Source organism: Alligator sinensis, unplaced genomic scaffold (assembly GCF_000455745.1).
Source record: "Alligator sinensis unplaced genomic scaffold, ASM45574v1 scaffold61_1, whole genome shotgun sequence".
In the NCBI taxonomy this organism is placed as follows: Eukaryota; Metazoa; Chordata; order Crocodylia; family Alligatoridae; genus Alligator; species Alligator sinensis.
The window spans coordinates 2,848,679-2,870,166 of NW_005841986.1; the positions used below are offsets into that span (position 1 = coordinate 2,848,679).

The window sequence follows — 21,488 nt, forward strand, 5'->3', positions numbered from 1 at the left end:
TTTGTTCTTGCTCCACACCCGGAAAAGGATTAGAAGCAACACTGCTGACATACAGATATCTGTTGGGATGCATCATGCCCATCCACATGCTTATTCATGATCGAGTCTCTATTGCAACGGAGTTGATAAATAGATCTCTAGCAGGGGTGGGCAAAATATGGCCCGTGGGCCAGATTTGATCCAGCCTGTGGGTGGATGACTGCCAACTTGCAGGATCTGGCTCACAGGTGGCTGGCAGCTCTGGCCGCTGCATACTGCCAGGCAAGCAGGACTGCTTCTGCCCAGCAGCGCCAGGCATCAGCTGTGGACCTGGGCAGGGCGTCTGCTACAGCGGGCAGGCGGCAGCATTAGCTGTGGATGCTGTGGGCAGGTTCAGGAGCCTGGATATAGCATCTGCCAGCAGCATCCACGATTGACCCATTGTGCTGCTGACACAGGAAAAGCTCCCCTGTCTTCTCTCCTCTCCTCTGAAGAGAAGAGAGAGACAGAGGGAGAGAGAGAAAAGAGAAAGACAGGCAGAGAGGGAGAGGAAGATGGACAGATGGATGGACAGATGTAGGCAGACAGACAGACAGCGCAAGAGACAGGAAGATAGAGATAGATGTGGCTCTTGACAGGTCCCCAAAACTCATTAAGGCCTCCCCCCCAGCCAAAATAATTGCCCACCTATAGGGTTAGAGTCTCAGCAGCTGTAAAGCTACATAACTCAACATGGATCCAAAACAAATTGTTTTTAAGGCAAATAAGTTTTGGAGAATTATGTGAAAATAATATGCATACATATTTCAGTGCTTTGTCATGATGTAGGCTGACATATGCAGTACTGACCATCTGTAAAGGACTTTGCAGAGCTAGGAGGAGCATGGAAAAGACTAATGAGAGTGATCAAGTACATAGCAAAATGTTTATATGAAGAGAGATTGGAAAGATGGGACACTTTTGCCCGTAGATCAGGCACTGATAAGAGGAGAATCAGGTAAAACATACCAACCGGTGAATGGCTCTTTACCAAGGAAGGACTGGACACATTTCAGGAGTTCTCGCACATGAACTGAAAAGTAACAGGGGAATTTTACAGCATTTCTATCTGATCTATTTATGGTGTTTATAAGGTGCCTTCCATGGCCATGTCTTAGACCAGACAGTTTGGCCTGTGGTACATATTTAAGGCAAAATCCTGCCCTTGGTCACACTTGTGAAATGTTACCTAAGTCCATGGCGTTGCTGTGATACAGGCAGACCTGGAACTGGGCCCTTACTGCATGCTTGATATCATCTAACAAAGTGTTATGCAAAACGTGCCATTTGCAAGAAAAAACCCCAAACTCAAAATATTTTATTAAGGCTCCAAGTCAAGGTAACTAATCTCAGGGCCATCTGTGACGCATCAGCTCAGCATCGCTGTTAAGGTCAATGGCACTTCTGTTCTGTTTTGATTTCAGTTACATGGCCATGCAATAGAAAACACCAGTAACTGTCTCTGATAGCTGTGCTGTAGCCTTCCTAATAGCTGCCTTTGGCTACCCAGGTCTGAAATGATTCCACTATCTAGTACTAGGCTTGGAGATAATACACAGCCCTCTATCACATTTGACTTCCTGGCAATTAGGTGAACTCCTACTTCAGCCTCCACTGTAAAGCATACGTAAACCCTATGGGACAGACCTTGTTTGTTATGTGTGCACACAGCCTAGCAGAAAGCTCGGGGAACTCCCACAATACCAACAAAGGAAAGAGTCTGGTAGGAAATGCATTTTCCAAGAAAGCGAATTTTTCTTTTTTTTTTTTCATTGATTTTTTTTTTCCCAGGTTATTGCAAACCATCACGTTTTCAAAAACTGGAAAACATTTTGGGTGTTTTGGCATTTTTTTCCCATTGCGGTTTCTAGTTTGCTGAAAAGTCATTTTTTTAGGGTGGGGGGAAGTCAGCATTTTCTTTTCCTACCAGTTCTTAACAACAGCAATAAAAGCCTGTTCAGTGTGTGGCACAAGATTTACAGCAGCTACAAATGGGCTGAGAAGCTTGCCTCGAGCTTTGCTCTTCCAGTTGTTCTCTTCCTTTAGTTTGTCAGGTTGGTAATAGCCCTGTGCTCCCAGGCCTGGGGCTGTATTAGATCTTTGGCCCACCCTGGCCATTCTCCTAAAACCAAATCTCTTACCATTAGTAGAGACGTGCAGAGGAGCAATTGATATGCTCCATGACTGCTTGGCTCAGAATTGCTGGATAGCCCTGCATTGCTTGACCTGTTTCGACCCAGCATTGCAGGGCAGTACAAGGAACAAATCAATGAGCGTGTCTACGCATGAAATTAATTTGATTGAATAAACTCCAATGCAGTTTGCACTGGAGCTTATTGCTCCCGGGTGCCGTGTTTACATGTGCACCCGAGACTGGAGCACATTGAGCCAGGCCAGAGCAGCCTGGGCTGGCAGGGGGTACTAGGGCCAGCCTCCCAGCCTGGATCTGCTCTGATCTGGCTCAGCATGCTACAGAGGGCTGGCTGGGGCACGAGGGTGCTCCAGTATGGGGCTAGTCGATAGGCAGGCCCCGGATCGAAGCACCCTTGTGATCCAGCCACCCTCTCTATGTCTACATGTGCATTGCAAGGCACTACATACATAACACTGCCATCAGATAGTACTTGTGTTGACCAGCACTAAACTACAGCAGCATTTATTAGTTTACCATGGCCTAGTAGGGCTGCACATGTAGATGCTGAGATTTTACTGCTGAGCTAATTAAGCAACTCCACAGTAAACGTCTTGTATAGATGCACTCAGTGGGTCTTTTCTTGGACTGGAAGTTCAGTGGTGAGACCCAACACCCCTGCATTTTGGGGTGTTGGGCACCTGATTTCTGTGCCCATTCTCTCCAGTCTGACCCCATGGAGCTAAGCAGCTCAGACCTTTGGAGAACTTTACTTCCAGATCCAAGTGCCATAACCTGAATTCGCTGGAAGCAAAGAGCTCCTGTTACAACCCCCCACTTCCCCAGCAGCCCTCGATCTGCCAGTTTGCTGTTTGCTTCAGCATCTGCTTCATTTCCACTTTAAATTGGAAATTCCTTGCATCATTAACCAAAGGAAGCCATGATGGGAGGCAGTAAATTATCATTATCTCCATCCCTTCATGGAGCTGGCCGCAGACTCCTTGTCCCTCTCCGGTCCATGCGGTGTATTTACTGAGGTGCTCCGAGCAAGATGAATTTCAAGTGAGGGCATCAGGGCTGGCCCTGGAGAGCACAGGCACTGCGTTGTTAATCATCATTACTGTCTGTCACCTGGTGTCTCTCCTGCCATTCGCCTTCGCATCTTGGCACCTTTTACCATATTCCATTTGTTATCTAATTTCCTGGGCCTCTTTAAAATGGAGCTGCTCTCTCTTGCCTTCAGTTTCCTTCGAATCAAGCGATTCCATGACCTGTGACAGCTTGGAAGACCTCCATTCACCTGCTGCATCATCAAGCCCCTCAAATCAGTCGCTGTTTCGGGGGGTGATGGGACCAGGAGAATGATTGAGAGCCATTGCTGTGGGTGGTGCCCGCTTGTGTGGTAGATGATGATAATGTAGGAGTTAAGATGGTTGTTACAGATTAGAGGAGGGAGGCCAATTGAACCATGGTTAACATTCTTCTGATTAAGATGGAGTCTGTGGCCTTATCATTTGGGAGCAGCAGCTTTGTCATTAGCAGCCTATATGTGCTGCAGTGAGGGGAAACTGTTTTGCACACGATCATCTTGTAGACCACTGGATTCTCTTCTTCCATCTCTGCCATAAATTACTTCTATCAGATGTCTTCTCATCTTGCAGGCAGAAGGCCTGCTTTAAAAAAGCCCTTCTATGCTAGTGCTATTTGGAATTGCATCTCACCGGTGTACGCAAAAGCAAGTAGAAGTGGAATTTCCACAGATCAGGCTCCTTGGAAGTTTACTTGCTGCAAATTGCGTGCGGCTAATGCAATAAAATCTGGACAATTTACTGCTCCTCAGTGCGTATAAGAGGGGAAATATTTCCATCTTGTTGAACCAACTCAGTTGTCCTTTGTGTGGAAAACCCCTCGTGAAATGCATGTAGCCATTCCTTCTTCAAAGTCAGCCTTTACGCATAGTAACTACGCAGGTTTATCTGCATGTATGGTAACTGTGGAAAGCATTGGCTTTTAAATGGCAACCACCATTAATGAACTGAGTCTGAAAATGTCAAGTAAAACATTTTTCAGTGGAAAATGGTGTTTTGGATTAAATGGAAATGCTTATGGGGGGGAGAAAAACAACTCTTTTAACATTTTTTTGAGGTTTTGTTCCTGTTTTTGGATAGATAATGAAAAGCTACATATTTTGCATCGGTTTTATCTCCCCAGAGAAACAAACAGAAAAGCTACCAAACAATCCCAAAATATGCCATTTCCACTGAAATTTTACTTGGAAGGGAAAATATTTTCCCGATCAGATCTGTAAATCAAACATAGCAAATGTTGGCTCAGAAAAATGTTACTATTGCTCTTATGATACAATCAGGAGAGAATGCAAGCATTTGATTTAATGGGACTTAAGCACATGCTTCCAGGTAAGCACATGATTATAGTCATGTGGTTCTGAAACAAGGCCAGTGTTGCGAGCGGAACAGATTATAATCCAGGGGCATGCAATTATTTCAGGCAGAGGGCCATTTATCAAGTTTTGACAAGCTCTCAAGGACCACATTTCCCTTACCAGAGCAGGGAAGCAGGAACATCCCCATGGTCCCAGGCGAGAAGCCTCTCCTAGGCAGGGGCTTCTGCTTTTGGGGGCTGGGGCTGGGACATCCTTGCTACTGGGTCTTGCCGCCACTTCCCCTGGGTCCTACTGCCCTGTCATCTTTGAGAAGCAGCCAGGAGCAAATAAATATTAATTTTCTAAATTTTTTAAAGTGCCCCGTGGGCCAGATAAAATGGCCTGGTGAGCTGGATCCAGCCCCCGGGCCATATTTTGCCCACCCCTGCTATAATCTGCTGACTATGGATACCTATGTAGTACCTATGGTATGGAAATCTGACCTGAGCTTTCAGGGCTGTCAATGTAACACCTTCAATAAGCAGTAAATTCCCTTCAAGACGTTTGAGACCAGCCCTACCCCTGCAGTGGGAGGGATATTTTGTTATCCTGAGAGCTCACAGCAGTGAAACAAGCTGGTTAAGGGAGACTGAAACTTTGCTTTCTAAGCAACGGCTCATTGTGTCTCCTCTCACGGAAGTTAAACACACCGCATTCAAATATGCATTTTTTCCCCTTCTTTTTTTTTTTTTCTACCCCCCTTAACCAGGAGCCAAAAGGTCCTAACAGAAATCAATCCACACAATTTATTTTTAACTTCACCCTCCTTAGCTGCCATTGATTTTTATCTTTGTGATCGATGGCAGAGAGAATGGCCCGGCGGGACAATGGAGCTTGCTCTGACTTGGAGGGTTTGGTCCTCCAGTCTTTTATTGAACAAATCATTAAAAGCTTATTATGAAACTAATAGGATGAAGACGTTGAAATGATGAACACGATTACACCTGTTTTATTGGTGAGTAATGGTGGCCACAGCTTCTCCTGCCCCCATCTAATATGCAAAACAGAACTCCGCTGCAGGGAAGTGGGGAACTAGGATAGACATGAGAGAGAGTGCATCCCAGGTGCTAGTTAAAAACCCTTCATAAAGTGAAGCTGTAAAGATTAGGAGCAATACAGGCTCATGTACTTTCTTATTCACGGCTGTGAGCATTTCATCTGCTTCTGACACTGTTTCATCTTTACTGTGCCAAATGTTATTGAATTTGGAACTTGAAGCTAAACATCTGTCAGTAAAAATTGATTAACACCCCCCTCCTGCTTTTATTTAAAAAAAAAATCCTTCTATAGGATGCTATATACTGTGTGGGTTTTTTTTTATCTCTTTCCCCCTCCCCTTTCCCCAGCACTGTGCCTGCCGTATCAGCAGCATCTGCATCAGAAGATGTAAAAGGATCGCCTTGGCAGACTAAATCATGTTTCCTCTGAAATCCTTTAAAAGAAGGTTTAATGTGTACAATCATGTACATCTCTCAGTCAGTTTCTGTGCAATTTGCAGAGGTAGCGCGGCTTGTGCTGTGCTGTCTGTTAGATTTCTTTGGTGCAACGGTGGATGTGTTTAGTATGGGAGTTGCTATGAAAAAGTCAGAGTATTTTATCTCTAACTGCTGCATCACTGTATCTGAGCTTCCATGGCCTGTTCTAAGAAGAGAAGAAACTGTCTGAAGTCACTGAATCTCAGGCAATTGAGTTAAATGAATGGTTTTGCATTAGTAAATTTGTATCAAGCCTATAAAGCACTGACTGCAACAGGAGCTAGAGGGAGCTGAGCACCAAGAAGTGTTAAGCCCGTTGCAGGACTGCAGTATACTGACAGACGTATGCTCATGAATAGATAATTGTGTATTGTGTTAGTATTATAGGTCCTGCACGATGCCGTTTGAAAGACCACAGGAATGATTTAGGGCCACATTGGAGCTTTTAGGCACTGGTTTATGCTCATAGCCGCAGGGGCATCTTAGCACCGCTGAGGAAGGTCTGGAAGGGATGGTTGAAGGCCTAATCTCTCCTGAGCAATAGAGGAAGAATATACATTGCATTATTTCTTAGATCACAATGATATTCTTTTCCCTCTGTAACCAGGCAATCTCTCTACCTCCCCCTTGGGTGACTTACGCATAGAAGGATTGGGGTTGTGTTTGTACTCTCCCACTTCCCCTAGATAACTTAGGTAAAGCTAAGGTACAGTTTAGTACTAAAGAAGATACAATTCCAAGTCAAAGTAGCAAACATGGCAAGCTTAGCATAATATGGTTCCACCATGCTCTATTCTCAGGTGCAATAAAGGTCATTCTATATCTGCAAGGAGCCTAAGGAATAATCAAAACTACAGCAGTTTGCAGGGGTGCTACAGGGTTGAATGGCGCACAGAAATCAGTGGTGCCATTGAGGTATCAGCTCGTTGTTCTTAAACTGGTATTGGTTATTTACTGGGAAGGTTCATTGATCAAAAAGCAGGAGGAGCCATCAATGGTGCTAATTTTTTGTCAATAAGAGCCAGCTTTTTATTCTAAATGATGTCCAAAGGAAGCCAAGGGTTCAGCTTTTTAATAGAGTTGCCCTGTTTGCCTTGCTGGAGAGCAAGGAAAGAACAAAGTTTTGGATGTTAACCAAAAAATGTTAATCTTGCGTTAGGGTGAGCGACCGGTCAACGCTGTTCTTTGCACATCAGTGAACACGCAGGCTCCGCAGTAAATTTTGCATAATTCTTTGCTCTCACTAATGAAAACCTTTCAATCATCTTCCATTTCTGATGCAAGTGGTAGGTCCATTAGGCTGCTCTGCAAGCTACTATATGTCATGGGGTAGCATATTCAAGAGAACACAGATTTATTCCCATGCAGCAACCAAAAGAATTAAAAATGCAAGCAGCTGAGCTCTACTTTCGAAACAAAGTGAAGAGGAATTAAAGAAGAGGTGGAAAGAGGAAGAGTGAACAGAAGTCAGGAAAGACAGATGTGTTGAATGGCAAACACATTTGTCCAAAGGAATCATTTCCACTGGCCAGCAGCCCAATTAAACCCATAAAATAGAAGTCCAGGAAATCAGATTAACGAGCCAGTCATTAGCAAAAGGAGGAGGGAAAAGACAAACCCAGCTAATTCTGTGTTGAGCATGACTGATGAGTGCAGAGCAAATAATTGGGTGACATCCATCAAACATGAAATAAAAGGAGGCGTTGGAAGGAAAATGCTGTAATAATCTCTGGGATTTACAATGCTGGCAAGTTTGCTTCTATGAAAAGGAAAAGTTCATCAAAATAAATTAAACTGGGTCTTGCAAAATTCATTCCCTTTCAACGAGCTTGCCAGAAATGCATGGACACTACTGAAGGCTTGATCGTTTTGGGGGCACTGTTGTTAGCATCGGTTTAAATCATGCCAAGATCGGATCCTGACTAAGATTAGCATCCCATTAGCCCCAGGGGACAAGGACTAGGAGCAATGACCTCAAGTTGCAGCAGGGGAAACTGAGGTTGGAGATTAGGAGGAACTTTCTGATTCTGAGGGTGGCCAAGTGTTGGAACAGGTTACCTAGAGAAACTGTGGATTCTCCATCCCTGGGTGTGTTCAAGAGCTGGTTGGACAGACACTTGGCTGGGATGGTTTAGTCAGGTCTGATCCTGCCTTGAGCAGGGGGCTGGGCTAGATGGCCTTGTGAGGTCCCTTCCAGCCCTACTTTCTGATCATCCTAAGTCTTTGTCATGGTGACAAGCCTGATATAAGACTTGCAAATACTTCCCCTGGTAGTTCAAGCCCACATTCGTGCTTGGTTACCAGTGACCATAGGAGACATGGTATGTCTATGGTCTATGCTTTCCCCCTGGGTGACATTACCCCGAGAATTTCTGATTGTTCCTAAGTATTTTTTAATCCTCACAGCTTCCCTGTGGGGAACGTTAAGTAATCTTACCCCCATGCCAAAGAGAGGTGAAGTGCTTGCTCAAGGTTGACAAGTCAATGAGAAGATCTGGCGACTGAACCCATGAGTTTTGGTAAGTCATCCCTCTGTTACTGGACGCGTCCTTCCCTTGCTTCCTTTGGGCTCCAAAAAGAGCAGTGGGAGCTGGGATCTTGGGTCTGACCCACAACTGGGACGAACTGGTTTAGTGAAGGGATTCTGATTTGTACTAATTGAAGATCCAGCCATCAGGATGGAGCGCAGCAAGGTAGAAAGGAAGGGAAGGGACATGTCTTACATGGATTAAGCAGCTATTTAAGGGCTGCCTCGATTGGCTCTGTAGAGCCGAAACAGCTCGATCATACACTTACTACATAAACTGAGATTTAAGTGGCCGCTGGCCCTATTTTCTCCAGCATAAACCTCATGTAGCGAGCTGATGGGAGCACAACAGAGGTGCCTTAGGAAATAACTCTCATGGCCCTTCCATCATCCTCCCATCAGGAGGCTCGAATCTGAGGCGGGGGACTTCCCATGTTGTGAATTTGTTGGGCACAGAGTGGGATTGAAAATAAACCCATGTTACCATCCTGGCTCCTTCACTGTCCTTGTGTGACCGGGGACAAGTAGTTTCATGCGTCTGTACCTGCATTTCCTTTTTGTCCTCCATCTTGTCTTTAAGGACTTTAAGCTGTTTGGTGCAGGGACTCTTTCTTACTATGTCTTTGCTCAGTGCTTTGCATAATATTTGTTCTTTTATTTCTACTTGGGTCTCTAGGTGGTAATCACCTTTTAATAACAATAGCAAAACAATTAAAGGGGAGGGGGAATTCTACTTACAATTCATGCTCTATTTCGACACTTATCCCCTACCCCCCTTTTCAAGCTGTTGGTAGAAAAGCCTCATCCTGCATTGATCAGATATCAAATTCACGTGCATCATGACCAGGAATATGGTGTCCTTTGAATGACAGCTTCTCTAGAGAAGCACGCCACAATCTATAGATAATATCATTGCTGAGAGTATAATTGATGCTGCAGCAGTCGACTCTCTAAGCCCATTCTGAAATATCATTGAAAGATTTAACAAAAAAAAAAATTATCTGTGAAGGAATCAAAGTCCTTTCTGTTTGCTTTATTGGAAACTTAAGAAGGCAGTAAATGACATTCCATATAATAAAGAAGTGTTTTGTGTATTGTATTATCTCCAAACCTGTGAACTTGCCAAAGAGGCAGAGAATGGAAAAGGCACAGATCTGAGACTTGTTATAGTCAGCCTTGAAACAGTGCCCAGAAGAACCCTCTCTGAAAGACTTGAGAAACAGCCGTGGATTTAAAATTTAATATCTCACAAATGATCGGGGCCAGGAATGAATGTCACATACCATTTGAAAGTAGGGGATCTTGGCTTCCTACCCACGCAGGGCACTTGCACATAGCCTTGACAGGTAGTGAGTATACAGTCCATATCATCACATCATTCCCATTACTATCAGTTCCCTTCCACCACACTATTTCAAAGTCAATGTGATTTTCAGGGAACCAATACTTTAGCGATGCAAGCTATCCTAGAGGTCAGGTCATAGGATTCAGGTGGCAGAAGCTATACCTTGTGTGAAAAATGTGTACGACACTGCACTATATTGACTTCTTCTGCTAGTCATCCTGTATAGATTCATGGTTGGCCCAAAGGGTTTACAGCGTAAATAGACAAGAGACACAAAGTGGGGGGAAAAGATACTATCATCTTCTATTTACAGAAAGAGAATTGAGGCACGGGGACATAAATCTATTGTCTATCTGTCTCAGACAACGTTCTTCATCCTAGTCCAGTGCCTTAATCCTGAACCAGTTTAATTCTCTTTTGTCTGATATGAGTTGTTAAAATCAGGGGAGACATTGGATTCTGCTATAACTTGATGCATGTAACAATACATCAGATCTTCCAGGTCTGGAAGTGAACTGATGGGACCATACAAATGCTTACAGGGCTGGTAGACTTCTCTGAGCCTCAGTCCTTTGACCAGTGATGTAAAAAGCAATGGTTTCAAACCTGTGGAGTGGGGTGCACTCCAAGGAGGTTTCACTCTTTCTCTTTTGCATTCCTACAGGTGACTGCTGGTGGAAGAGCTAATTACTACGTATCGTACAAGCGGGAGCCGTTTGCTCAGATTAAATTGCCCAAATATTCGTTACCAAAGGTAAATGCTGCTCTTATCAGCACAGCCCTGAGATGCGCAGCCTCTAACGCAGCATGGGTTGCTCCGTGGGATAGAGTTACAGTGGAGCATCTCTCTACTGCCGTTCCTTTGCTAGGGTAACCCAAAAGCATGTGCGCCCCTTCCTTGGAATAGATTCCTTGTTTCTCTGTGATGCTTATGAAGGCAGGAAAGAATTAATGGAAGAAACTTTACCCTTCCACACGCAAGTAATATTGCAGCTGGTTGGAGTGCCAGTTATGGCCAGGAATAACCCACCTGGCTTGCACCTTGCCTGTTTTAAGCATATGTATCTGCAGGGGTCAAAGTGGTGGGAATCCCATGCTTGGTCTGGAGAGGACAATAGCTGACCGCTGTTATTCAGAAAACCCTCAGGCATTTCTCACCTGTGAGTAGCACCGGGCAATGAATCATGGGAGTGTACCTGACTCCCTCAGAGCCTCCCACTCCTCCTCTGCTCCATCCTCAGCAGAAGTGGTGGCATAAAATAATCTGAATGCTCAGACACATAAATCCATTGCACGACTGACTGGTGATGAGTAGGAGCTGTATTGTCTGTCAAAAGGGAGCTGTATGGCCTGAGCTATCTGCAAGCTGACCTTTCTCTCATCTCTGTTGCTGGTTATCTTACAAGCTCTTCATTCCTTTGAGTTTGGACAAAAATCTTTACTGCAGCACTTGGCGGGACAGTCCAGCAGGTTGGGAGATTTTTGCAAGATTTTTGCTTGCTTTATCCTTAAGCTGAAGAAACACCTGCCTGTCTTTAGCAATGATGAAGGATTTGCACTTTGGTCTCCACATATCACAGCTGAGTTAAACCACCCTGAAATTCATGTCTGATCCAACTACATTGTGATACCTGTGAATGCCACCGAGATGCAAGCATTCCCTTGGCATTTCTTCACTGGATAGGGACATAGCTGTTGTATAAACTCTCACCCCATTAAAACTTCTTCATCCATTTATTCTGCAGAAGTGCTGTCTCAACAGCTGCTTTATAGATTGGCACCAGAAGATGCCCTTTTTTTAATATGACAGGTGATATGAAAGAATAACTGCATGGCTATCGATCGGCTTCATTGGTTGAAGTTACGGTGGATTGTTGGCCTCTGTGTAAGGGCAGGGTTGGCTGGCTGGGTCCTGGACTGTTATGTTGCATAAAGCTGGGGCTGCTGTACTCATTTAAAAATGGAAACTGGTTTTAAGCAAGTTGTCATAGTGAAATCTCATTAGCCATGTAAAGCATCCTGTTTCAAGCTAACCTCAGTCGCCAGTACACTCAGCCTTTGCAATAGTAACTGTTCTGTCAACTGTAGATTAATGAACCCTACCAGAGATGGATGCATGTTATACCCATGTGAGGGCTAATTCAGCATCTCCACTACAGCTGGTCAAATAGACTGAGATGCTGGGGTGATTATTCCTACAACTTTTAGTCCTTAGTCTTCAAGGAATTAAAGAAGTTAGGTAAGAACCCAGCTCAGATCATGTTCCTACTGAGGTGAATGGCAAATCTTCATTGCCTTCAGCAGAGCAGGTTTAGATCCGACAAGATCAGAGGCTGATTAAGTTTCTTTCCTCGCGTCACTCTGACAGGGTGAATTAGGCCTGAATTAGGCAACAGCCCCATGCAGTCCACCCAAATGACACACGTAGCATAGCCCAGAAGACTGTTGCATTCTGGTCTGGTTGAGGTTTCTCCAAGGTATTCTCTCCGAGCTCAACTTGATGATGAACAAGCTGAGATTTTAACTCACCCCAGACTCTGATAACTATCACGGTAGTCTGTCCCTCCTTTCTGGACATCCTTTAAAGACAACGTGTCTATCAACAAAGGAAAAGTCAGTGCATGAGGTAGTTCAGAAACAGTGCAGAAGGAGAACAAGGAATTAATCAAGGCTCCTTGGGGTCTCTGGGAATTAGCTTTCTGAAGATTTAACATAGACACTTTAGGGCCTTCTTAATCAACACTCAGTCACCGCTGACTGGCGTTGAGTGGCTCAGCAAGGATGGCAAGGGTTAAATCGACGTATAACTTTATCGGCCAGCTCTGGGGATTTGGAAATGAGTCCCCTCCAAGAGAATATTAAGAAGTAGTGGTGGTATCTGCAGAACTTCTTGGTAGTCATATAAGAGAAGGAGGTTCAGGTTGAGCCATGAAGCCTTTCACATCCTGGACACCCGTTGTAACCTAGCTGTGGCTGATGGGTGGCCTTTGGAGGCCCATGTAGAGTGAACGAGTGGAGTCCAAGCCAGCTCTCAATGGACGAGTGTCTCAGACTCTAAAAATAACATCTCTATTGGCACAGTGCCACCCTTCCTGGCAGCCTTGAGAGAGAGGCTCATTGTCGACTTGAGTCCATCCCTACCATCCCTAGTAGTGGTTTTCCCACTCCCGTTGGCTCACCAGTGCACATGCCACTCCACCGTTGCTTTTGCTGTACCTCCGCTAGTGAACAAAGAGAGGACTTCAGACTCCAGGGCTGTGAATCTTCCAGCAGTGATAAAACTGACTTGAAGATTATAAATAAAGTATGAAGCCAGATGAAACTCCTTGAAGCTACCAAAAATGTAGAAAACCCTTCACCCACCCTGTGGCCATTAAAAAAGGGAAAAAAAACCCAGAAAAGTCATGATGGAGGTAATTTATTGGCTTGGTGTAACAGAAAATTGTTTAACACCTCCTATAATTCATGCTCCTTCACAATTCTTCCATAAGTCACAATAATTACTATGTGTCCCAAAGGGCAAAGAAATATAGAGATCCACCGTAATAGGCCTTTTGTCTTACTTTAACAGGACATGCATATCATCAGCACAGATGAGAATCAGGTGTTTGCAGCCGTTCAAGAGTGGAACCAGAACGATACCTACAACCTTTACATCTCCGACATCCGGGGGGTCTACTTCACCTTGGCTTTGGAGAACGTGAAGAGCAGCCGAGGATTGGAAGGGAATATCATCATTGACCTTTATGAGGTATGTAGTCAAGGTCAGTCTGTGATACCTCCCCTTAAGAACAGCAACTGACCTCTATGGCAGAGAAGTGTAAACCTCTTAGTGTCCTGCCAGACCCTCGAATGATTTAGGGAACACCCCAAAACCGCATGCATATTATGCCCTCAAAAAGCCCTATTCCACACGCACCAAAATGGCGCTGGTCCCTGAATGGGGGAGGTCATCCTCTTAGGATCTCTGATTGGATGAGTGAATGATGATGACATGGACACAGTGCATGAAGGGATACATGTAGGCAAGGGTATTTTGGGAACAGGTTGCTTTCAGGTAGATGACAAGCCAGTCTGTTAAAATCTCCGCTCCCAATAATGACCCTGACCACAGATAGAGTCCGTGTCCTTTTGCATGCTGTTGTTTTGAGATGCTCCATCACCCTCCATATTCATTGGTGTCGGTGCAGAGTGGCCATAAAAGGCAAGTAGTTCAAAACAGTAACATCTGCCATGCACTTTGCTTTAGTTTAAGCAGCGACACAAGGGGAATATCTACAAAGAGTCAGAGCCTCCATACTGGGCAGTTGGTGGGAACCTCTAGAGAGAAAAAAAATCTTATCCTAAAGAAACATTTTTTATCCTTCTTGTGGGATCGCTGTATCTCTAGAGCAGGCCTGGGGTGGGCCATTCGTCTCATAAATACAAGAACATGTGACTCGCTCCACGTGACCTTGTCCAAACACCCAAGCTTGCCCATCTGATGCTCTACAAAGGCTGGTTTCCAAAACCTCTCTGAAGGCCCAGGTAGATTAAATCAGATCTTGCTGCCCTCAGAAAGCCTCAAAGAGCTTACCTGCATGAGGCTGTGGACAAAAATGAAAGCCATAGCCAGTGGTTGATGGACTGTAAGAGCAGGCTGAATTGGGGTCTGTGTTGAATGAAGGGATGTTGTGCATGTGAGTGAGTCTATGCTCAAGTTACCTCCACCCCTGGGTCTTCTCGTGTGACTCTTGGTCTCCATCACTGGAAAAAACCAGTTTTTCTGTTCTGTTTTGTTCTGCCCATTTTCTTTCACGTTGCTGTCTCCATGCATTTATTTTCTCATGCTGCTTTCGAGGCTGAGACCGGCCCTCTTGTTTCAATTTGCCAAGTCTTCACCTCTCATGCTTGCGTCTTTCCTAAAAACCCTGTTTCTTCTACGATGCCCATTTTATTCTTGACAATTATGTTAGAAAAACACCCAAACCCACAGGGTCTCAAAGGGCACAGGATCTTGTTTTCCTGCAGCCTAGAGCTGCACAAATAATTGATTTTTTGGTTCAGTGGCCAAGCCAAAAAAAATTAAAAACCTTCTTTGCGTCAATTTTTCTGACACACAAACTGGAACAAAAATGTTTGGGGTCAGATCCATATGTTACTTGAACTGAAATGAAACCTTTCATTTCTGACTGTCTTTTTACCCTTGTTAGAAATAAAATTTAGCTCAACTTCAAAAATGAAATGGGTTCTTGGGGGAAAAGAACCCCCCTCCCCCCAAATGTTTCATTTTGAAAACATCAGGAAGAAACATTTTGGCTTCCTTTTATTTCTTTTGAACATTATGGAGGCCAAATTATTCACCGCTTTCCACCTGGACTTTAAAATGGTTTTGGTCAACCCCAGTCTCTATTTTTGGGGGGCAAATAAGTTATTCTCACAGCCTGACTACAGAGGTGCTCACTGGGGCATTTTTTCCCCCGGATGCCATTCACAAAGTATGGATCATCTCCCCTTCTAGTCATATCTACATAACCCTGTGACAACAATAACAGTTGTTTCGGTGGTAAGGTGTCTTTGGAAAGGGCTCCCAGGTATTTTTATCTTACTTTACTGCAGTTACTGTGTAAGTGCTTTGAGGCGGCAACTGGTCCAGAAGTCCCAGTTTGGGAACTTAATGCCTTTACTTCTATTCTACTCTATTGTATTCTGTTCTATTCAGATTCTTCTTCCAAGCCCATCACCAGGGTCTGAGCATCTTCTGGTAATCTCAGCTGTCCCAACATCTGGATTTCTCAGTGCATTCTGGTTTCCATGGGCCCATCTTTCTTAGATGTGAACAGCTGCAGAGCAGAGACCATCTGTTCATCGCCTGTTCACCAGAGCACTCCAGGGGATGACAAGGTCCAACGGTCATAAACTCCTCCAAGACCATTTTAGGCTGGATGTAAGGAAAAACTTCTTTACTGTCCAAGCCCCCAAGGCCTGGAACAGACTCCCCCCAGAAGTGGTGCAAGCACCTACTCTGGACACTTTTAAGAAACATTTGGATGCTTATCTCACTGGGATCCTTTGACCCCAGCTGACTGCCTGCCCTTTGGGCAGGGGGCTGGACCTGATGATCTTACAAGGTCCCTTCCAGCCCTAATGTCTAGGAAATCTATGAAATCTTTTAATTTTTTGTTATTAATTCTGAGTGCTCTCTTGGCAATTAAACACAGGCATAATAGTAACTGCCTAAGAAGTAAGAAATCTCTGATAACTAAGTTTGCTGATGGATGGGGGAGCAAATACATGTGAACAGAAACAGAACCCGGGATTATCAATCTCACTCTCAACCTGATGCTGATTTAAGGGCACGATCAGGAAGTTTATCAAGATCATGAAAATTGTCAGTAATTGTAGGTGTCATGGCTATCGGCAATGTATATATTTGTTGCTTCCCGCTTGATTATGGATTTAAATAGAGATTTCAGGATTTGCAATCACAATTTTACAAGTGGAAACCAAGCTATGTGGCATGGTTTTTATTTCCACCTGTCTGGATTTGTATTTCCATGATGAGTCTGTGCCTTGAAACTGCATAGCCTGAGTCAGGATAGAATAGGGCAGATCTGGATCTGATCAGAAAAGGTCATTGTCAATCCGTGCTTGAAGGCAGTGCTCATCGTTCTTCCGGAGAGGCGTCTTAGACAGGTGGGTTACCTTGCACAGTGAGCTGGGCCCATAAATCTGCTCATCCTTGACCCTCTGGAGAAGCGGGTGGCATTTGTGCTCTGGGATGTTATTGTTCAAAGAAGGGTATTGGGTTACTTTGGTCATTTAAAGCAGGAAGAAAGTCCTGATAAACAGTGCATGAATCAAAATGAAGGACAATTACCAGATTTCTTTTCTTTCCTCTCCTTATCTATATTTGCCTGCTTCTGGAAGAAGACATTTTTCTGTTTTGTAATTAGGTAGCTAGTGCCTACGTCCAGCATTACCCATTTCTATGTGGAGTTGGGACTTGTCAGCTGTGTATTATAGACTCTGCAACAGTAGTACTCAATTCCTTGGGCCTGATGGGCTGGATGAGTGGCACAGGGCCAATCCGTGGGCCAGATCCGGGACATATCACTGGTTCGCAGGACCAATGCAGCATGCAGAACCATGTCATTTTTGCTTGAGGGATTAAAATGTTTTAAACAGGGATTGTTCCATAAATCTGCACAGTGAAGCTTGTGATTTTGGAACGGGAGGAGATGACTTCTCATGCAGCGACTGCCATAAAGTTATAGCAAGTAGATAGCAACTCACTTAATTGCTTCATGCCTCACTACTTTGGTTGTATAATATGGACCAAACTTACCTCCACAACTGCAAGGAGAAATTTTAGTAGAACCCCATCCCGTCAGTACGTGCCATTCTGCCAACATTGAAATACTCCTGAAAACCAGGTTGATTTTGATGGAATTTTGTTTTGGAAGAAAACCAAGGAAACAGAGTTTTTAAGAAAATGTCCAAATGTCCTGTTTCAACATTATCAGGGTGGCATTTTTCAATTTTTCATTGGAAACAACTTTTTAAAAAAAGTGGCTGAGATATTGATATTTCATCCAGATAAAACCCTTTGTGTGACCTGAAACAAACCAACAAAACATGTTCAGAGTTTTTCTCCATGGGGCATTTTGAATTGGGTGGGTTTTATTCTGATTCAGAATAAAATCAAGTTTCAAAGTCTGAAAATCCTTCATAAAAATAGAGCTCCACACAGTTCTGCTTGACAGGTTTGTGAAATGGATGGAAGAAGCACAAAGTATTATTGAATAGCAGGACCAGTGTCTGTTAAACTCTGCAGGCAGCAACTGGAAGAGAGTGCCATCTCTTTGCAGGGTCAGCTGGTGTAGTCTTTGGCACAAGTCCAGAGCAAGGCTCAAAATCATGCCTTTGGAGCCATGACCATTTTACCACCTCTTTACTACAGCAATAGATCTTACTTCTAACTGTCTAACCAGGATCATCATCCTGGACACCACGCAGTCAAGCTGCTCACAAACTATTTGTTGAAGCCCTGGTTCAGGAAACACCTAAGTGTGCATTTACCTTTGAGCCTTAGGCCTTCAGTAGGATTCAGGCACTTAAACGCATACTTGAGCCCTTTTTGAAGAAGGACACCTTCCTGAACTGAAGCCAGGCAGTGACAGCTCCATCAGTGCAAGAGAGGCCAAAAAAAGACTCTTAAATTACTGTGATCAAACACAGGGAAAAAAATCCACATTCTAAGTTCAACTTTTGGAAGAATTCCTGAGAGAGGAGATGAAGGGGACTCTTCACTGATTTTTAGGCCGTATTTTTGTATGGCATTTTGTTTTTATCCCCCCTGTAGATTTGCAAAACTGATTCCAATCTTTAGTGCCATAATTTTGGATGCCTCTCTCTCATGTTATAAAATTGCATTGGGATAATTTTCCTGTAAGAGGTATTGCTCTATTTCTGTGTTTCATAGAGAGGCATATTATAAAGCACTCAGTAATCAGACTGCAGTGTCAATTATGTTGCTGTGATGCATCAGGATTCCTGGTGCTTTAATGTTTGCAGAGATTTTTTTTGTAGATCAGCCTCTGACATGGTCCTCTTTTCAGCTTACAGGGCATGTCTACACATGAATTTACTGCACAGTAAATTGAGTGCTCAGTAAGTGGATTTAGACTGGCACCTACACGTGCAGGCATTAAAGCACAGTAATGCTGTGTGCCAACTGACTTGGGAGTAAAGTTAGTCCACACACACAATGTTACTGTGCAGTAACATGTCTACATGTGCATTACTGCACAGTAACTAATTGGGCCCAAGTCAGCATAAGTCACCATAGTTCTTGAGAGCTAAACTACCAGACACAATATAGCTCTCCAGAATCCTCTCTGCATTCAAAATGCTTGCAAAATGCTTGTGGTTGCATCAGGGTTGATTGTGTAGTTTGGCTTATAGGTTAGCCAGTGGATTAGTGTAGGTTGGTTTGGATCCTACCTCCGGTAGGAGGTCAGACTCGATGACATTTGAAGGTCCTTTCCAATCCTACTTTTCTAGGAACCTGTGATTGCCAGTGTCCCAACCCAATGAGTATGTCTCTGGAGAAACGCAATAGAAATAGGCACCATGCTAGGGTTGTGTTATCTTCTCTAATCTACCCACTTTTCTCACAGAGTAAGGCTGCAATGGTACTGCAGCAAAGAACCTGTACTGGCCTGGTAGGCAGCTCCCAGATTTACCTGTCGTATAAGTAATGCAATTATGTTTTTCCCTATGTTTATCATAGTTTGAGCTGACTTTTTTTTTTTTTTTGTGGAGAATTACTCCAAAGAGTCCCAACCTGAGTTTTCTTCTGGCCTGTTTGGCCGATGTGGTTTTTCATCTCTCTCCATTTTTCCTAGGTAGCAGGGATCAAAGGTGTATTCCTGGCGAACAAGAAGATAGAGGACCAAATAAAGACTTTCATCACCTACAACAAGGGCAGAGACTGGCGGTTGGTGCAGGCTCCGGACACTGATCTCCGAGGGGACCCAGTGCAGTGCCAGATGGTCAGTGGCAGGACTTTTCCAAAGTGCAATGGATAAGACCCTACAAGGGCTTCATCCCTGAGCCCCCAGCAAGGCAAAACACTTGCTGGAGTCAATGGGAATCCTGCCAGTGTATTGGCTTGAAGTCCTTCCCCCTTTTGACTCCTTTGCTTTAAGCTACTGAAGCTGGTTTGTATTTTCATACATGTTAAAACCGCAGGGAGGCTGTTCTGATCAGATCACTTGACCTCTTGAGTAATACATGCCAAAGCATTTCAGTTAGAAAGCTTGGGCATCCAGGAGGGAACTGCAAGAGATCTAACTCTGGATGAGAACATGTTTAAATGTGCTTTCTTGTTATTCATCACAGTGGTTCCTCCAGCCCTTAGGTGCCTGCATGCTGTTTCTTGTGAGACTGTTCATACCCCATCATTTACCACTGTCAGTGCTCGTGGAGTCCAGAGAGGGACATCCTTGGAAGGATGTCAGCATTGCTCACCAGCACTGAGGACTAAGCCAGGAGCTCACTTTTCCTCTCATCTTTGTTTTTACGTATTAATAATTCTGTTTTACCTTCTCTTCCCATCTGCAGCCCTTCTGTTCCTTGCACCTGCATTTGCAAATCTCAGAGAATCCATATACTTCTGGAAGTATTTCCAGCAAGGAAACTGCTCCAGGGCTATTGGTAGCTACAGGTAAGGACTTTGTTTGTATTTCTGCGCTGTTCAGCCTTGCCTTACCAAGATGCAGGGGTTAGCTGCTAAACAGTGGTTACAAAAAGCTATTCGGTGGTTGTGGATGCTAAAGGGGGTTGTTCGTGTTGGGGAACGGATTAGCGGTAAGAGGACAGGCAAGGCTGAAAGACTCTATATACATGCATTTTTTCACACAGCTCTGGATGTTTTTAGTTGGGTATCATCCTACCCATCTGGAGCCCTGCATATAGTTTCAGGAACCACCCTTCAAGGAAGATTTACACAACTTGGAAAGAGCACAGTGCAGAGCAGCAGAAATTATTAGAGAGCTAGAAAACATGGCTTATGTCGAGAGGTTGCAAGAACTGAGATTATTTAGCATGGAGTAGAGAAGCCTGAGTGGGGTTTGGGTGAGTCTTCAGATACCCCAAGAGTGATTATAAGGAGGATGGTGATAGACTATTTTCAATGTCCACTAGGGACAAATAGTAATGGTCCTAAATTAAGTTGGCTATTAGGAAGAAGTTTCTCACTCTGAAGGTGGTGAGCAAGGTTCTTTGGGTAGATGCAATATCTTTTATTAATAAATAGTTGGGAAAAAGTTCTTCTTTGCAAGCTTTCGGGCACAAACACCCTTCTTCAGGCATTGGGAGACTCTGCTGTTGTTCTGAGATCTCCCAAGTAGAAAAGGTATTGGAATAGACTGCCCCGAGGTTGTGAAACCTCCATCCTTAGGCATTTTAAAGAACAGCTTAGACGCACTGGGATAGTTTAGACAGGATCAGTCATGACTTAAGCAGGGGATGGAACTAGATAACCTCCCCCTAGCTCTCCAGGTCCCTCCCAGCTCTATTTTTCTATATCTCTGTGCAATATGAGACATATATGTGCATATCCCACCGTGGCATGTATATCCTTGTGTGAAATTGTAAATACACCCATCACACTGGGGTTAACCCATTGGCTTTAGAAGAATTAATTTAATTTACACCTGTGAGATGGAGAAGAGACACCAGACCACATGCTGGGCCCGGTTTTCAGCTGGTGCGTACAACTTACATGACCTAAGCTTCAGGCACAATGTAGCTATGGGCATGAACAGATCTGTAGTCTGGTTTCCAGAGGTTTTCTATAAATGACACTAGACTCAGGAATGGACAGATGTGCAGCTAATCTGGGGTAACTTGCACAGTCCCACGCCTTGCCACGAGGTGTGGTAATGTCCTGTTTGCCTTAAGGAAATGGCTGCGGAAATAAAAATGAAACTGGTGTCGTTTCCACTGCTTGATACTTTCAGAAGTAACTCTCCTGTAAGATTGGGCAAGGGGTTTATTTGGGG

General features: G+C 44.2%; 1 protein-coding gene across 1 annotated transcript in view; it reads left to right on the plus strand.

Annotated features, from left to right (window-relative positions):
* The window catches only part of SORCS3 (sortilin related VPS10 domain containing receptor 3), a 355,271-nt gene that overhangs the window by 255,133 nt on the left and 78,650 nt on the right, over positions 1–21,488 (plus strand). The window contains exons 7-10 of the mRNA XM_025201218.1: positions 10,604–10,693; positions 13,511–13,690; positions 19,329–19,475; positions 20,047–20,149. Coding sequence (XP_025057003.1) covers positions 10,604–10,693; positions 13,511–13,690; positions 19,329–19,475; positions 20,047–20,149 — 520 coding nt within the window. The remainder of the gene's footprint in view (positions 1–10,603; positions 10,694–13,510; positions 13,691–19,328; positions 19,476–20,046; positions 20,150–21,488) is intronic.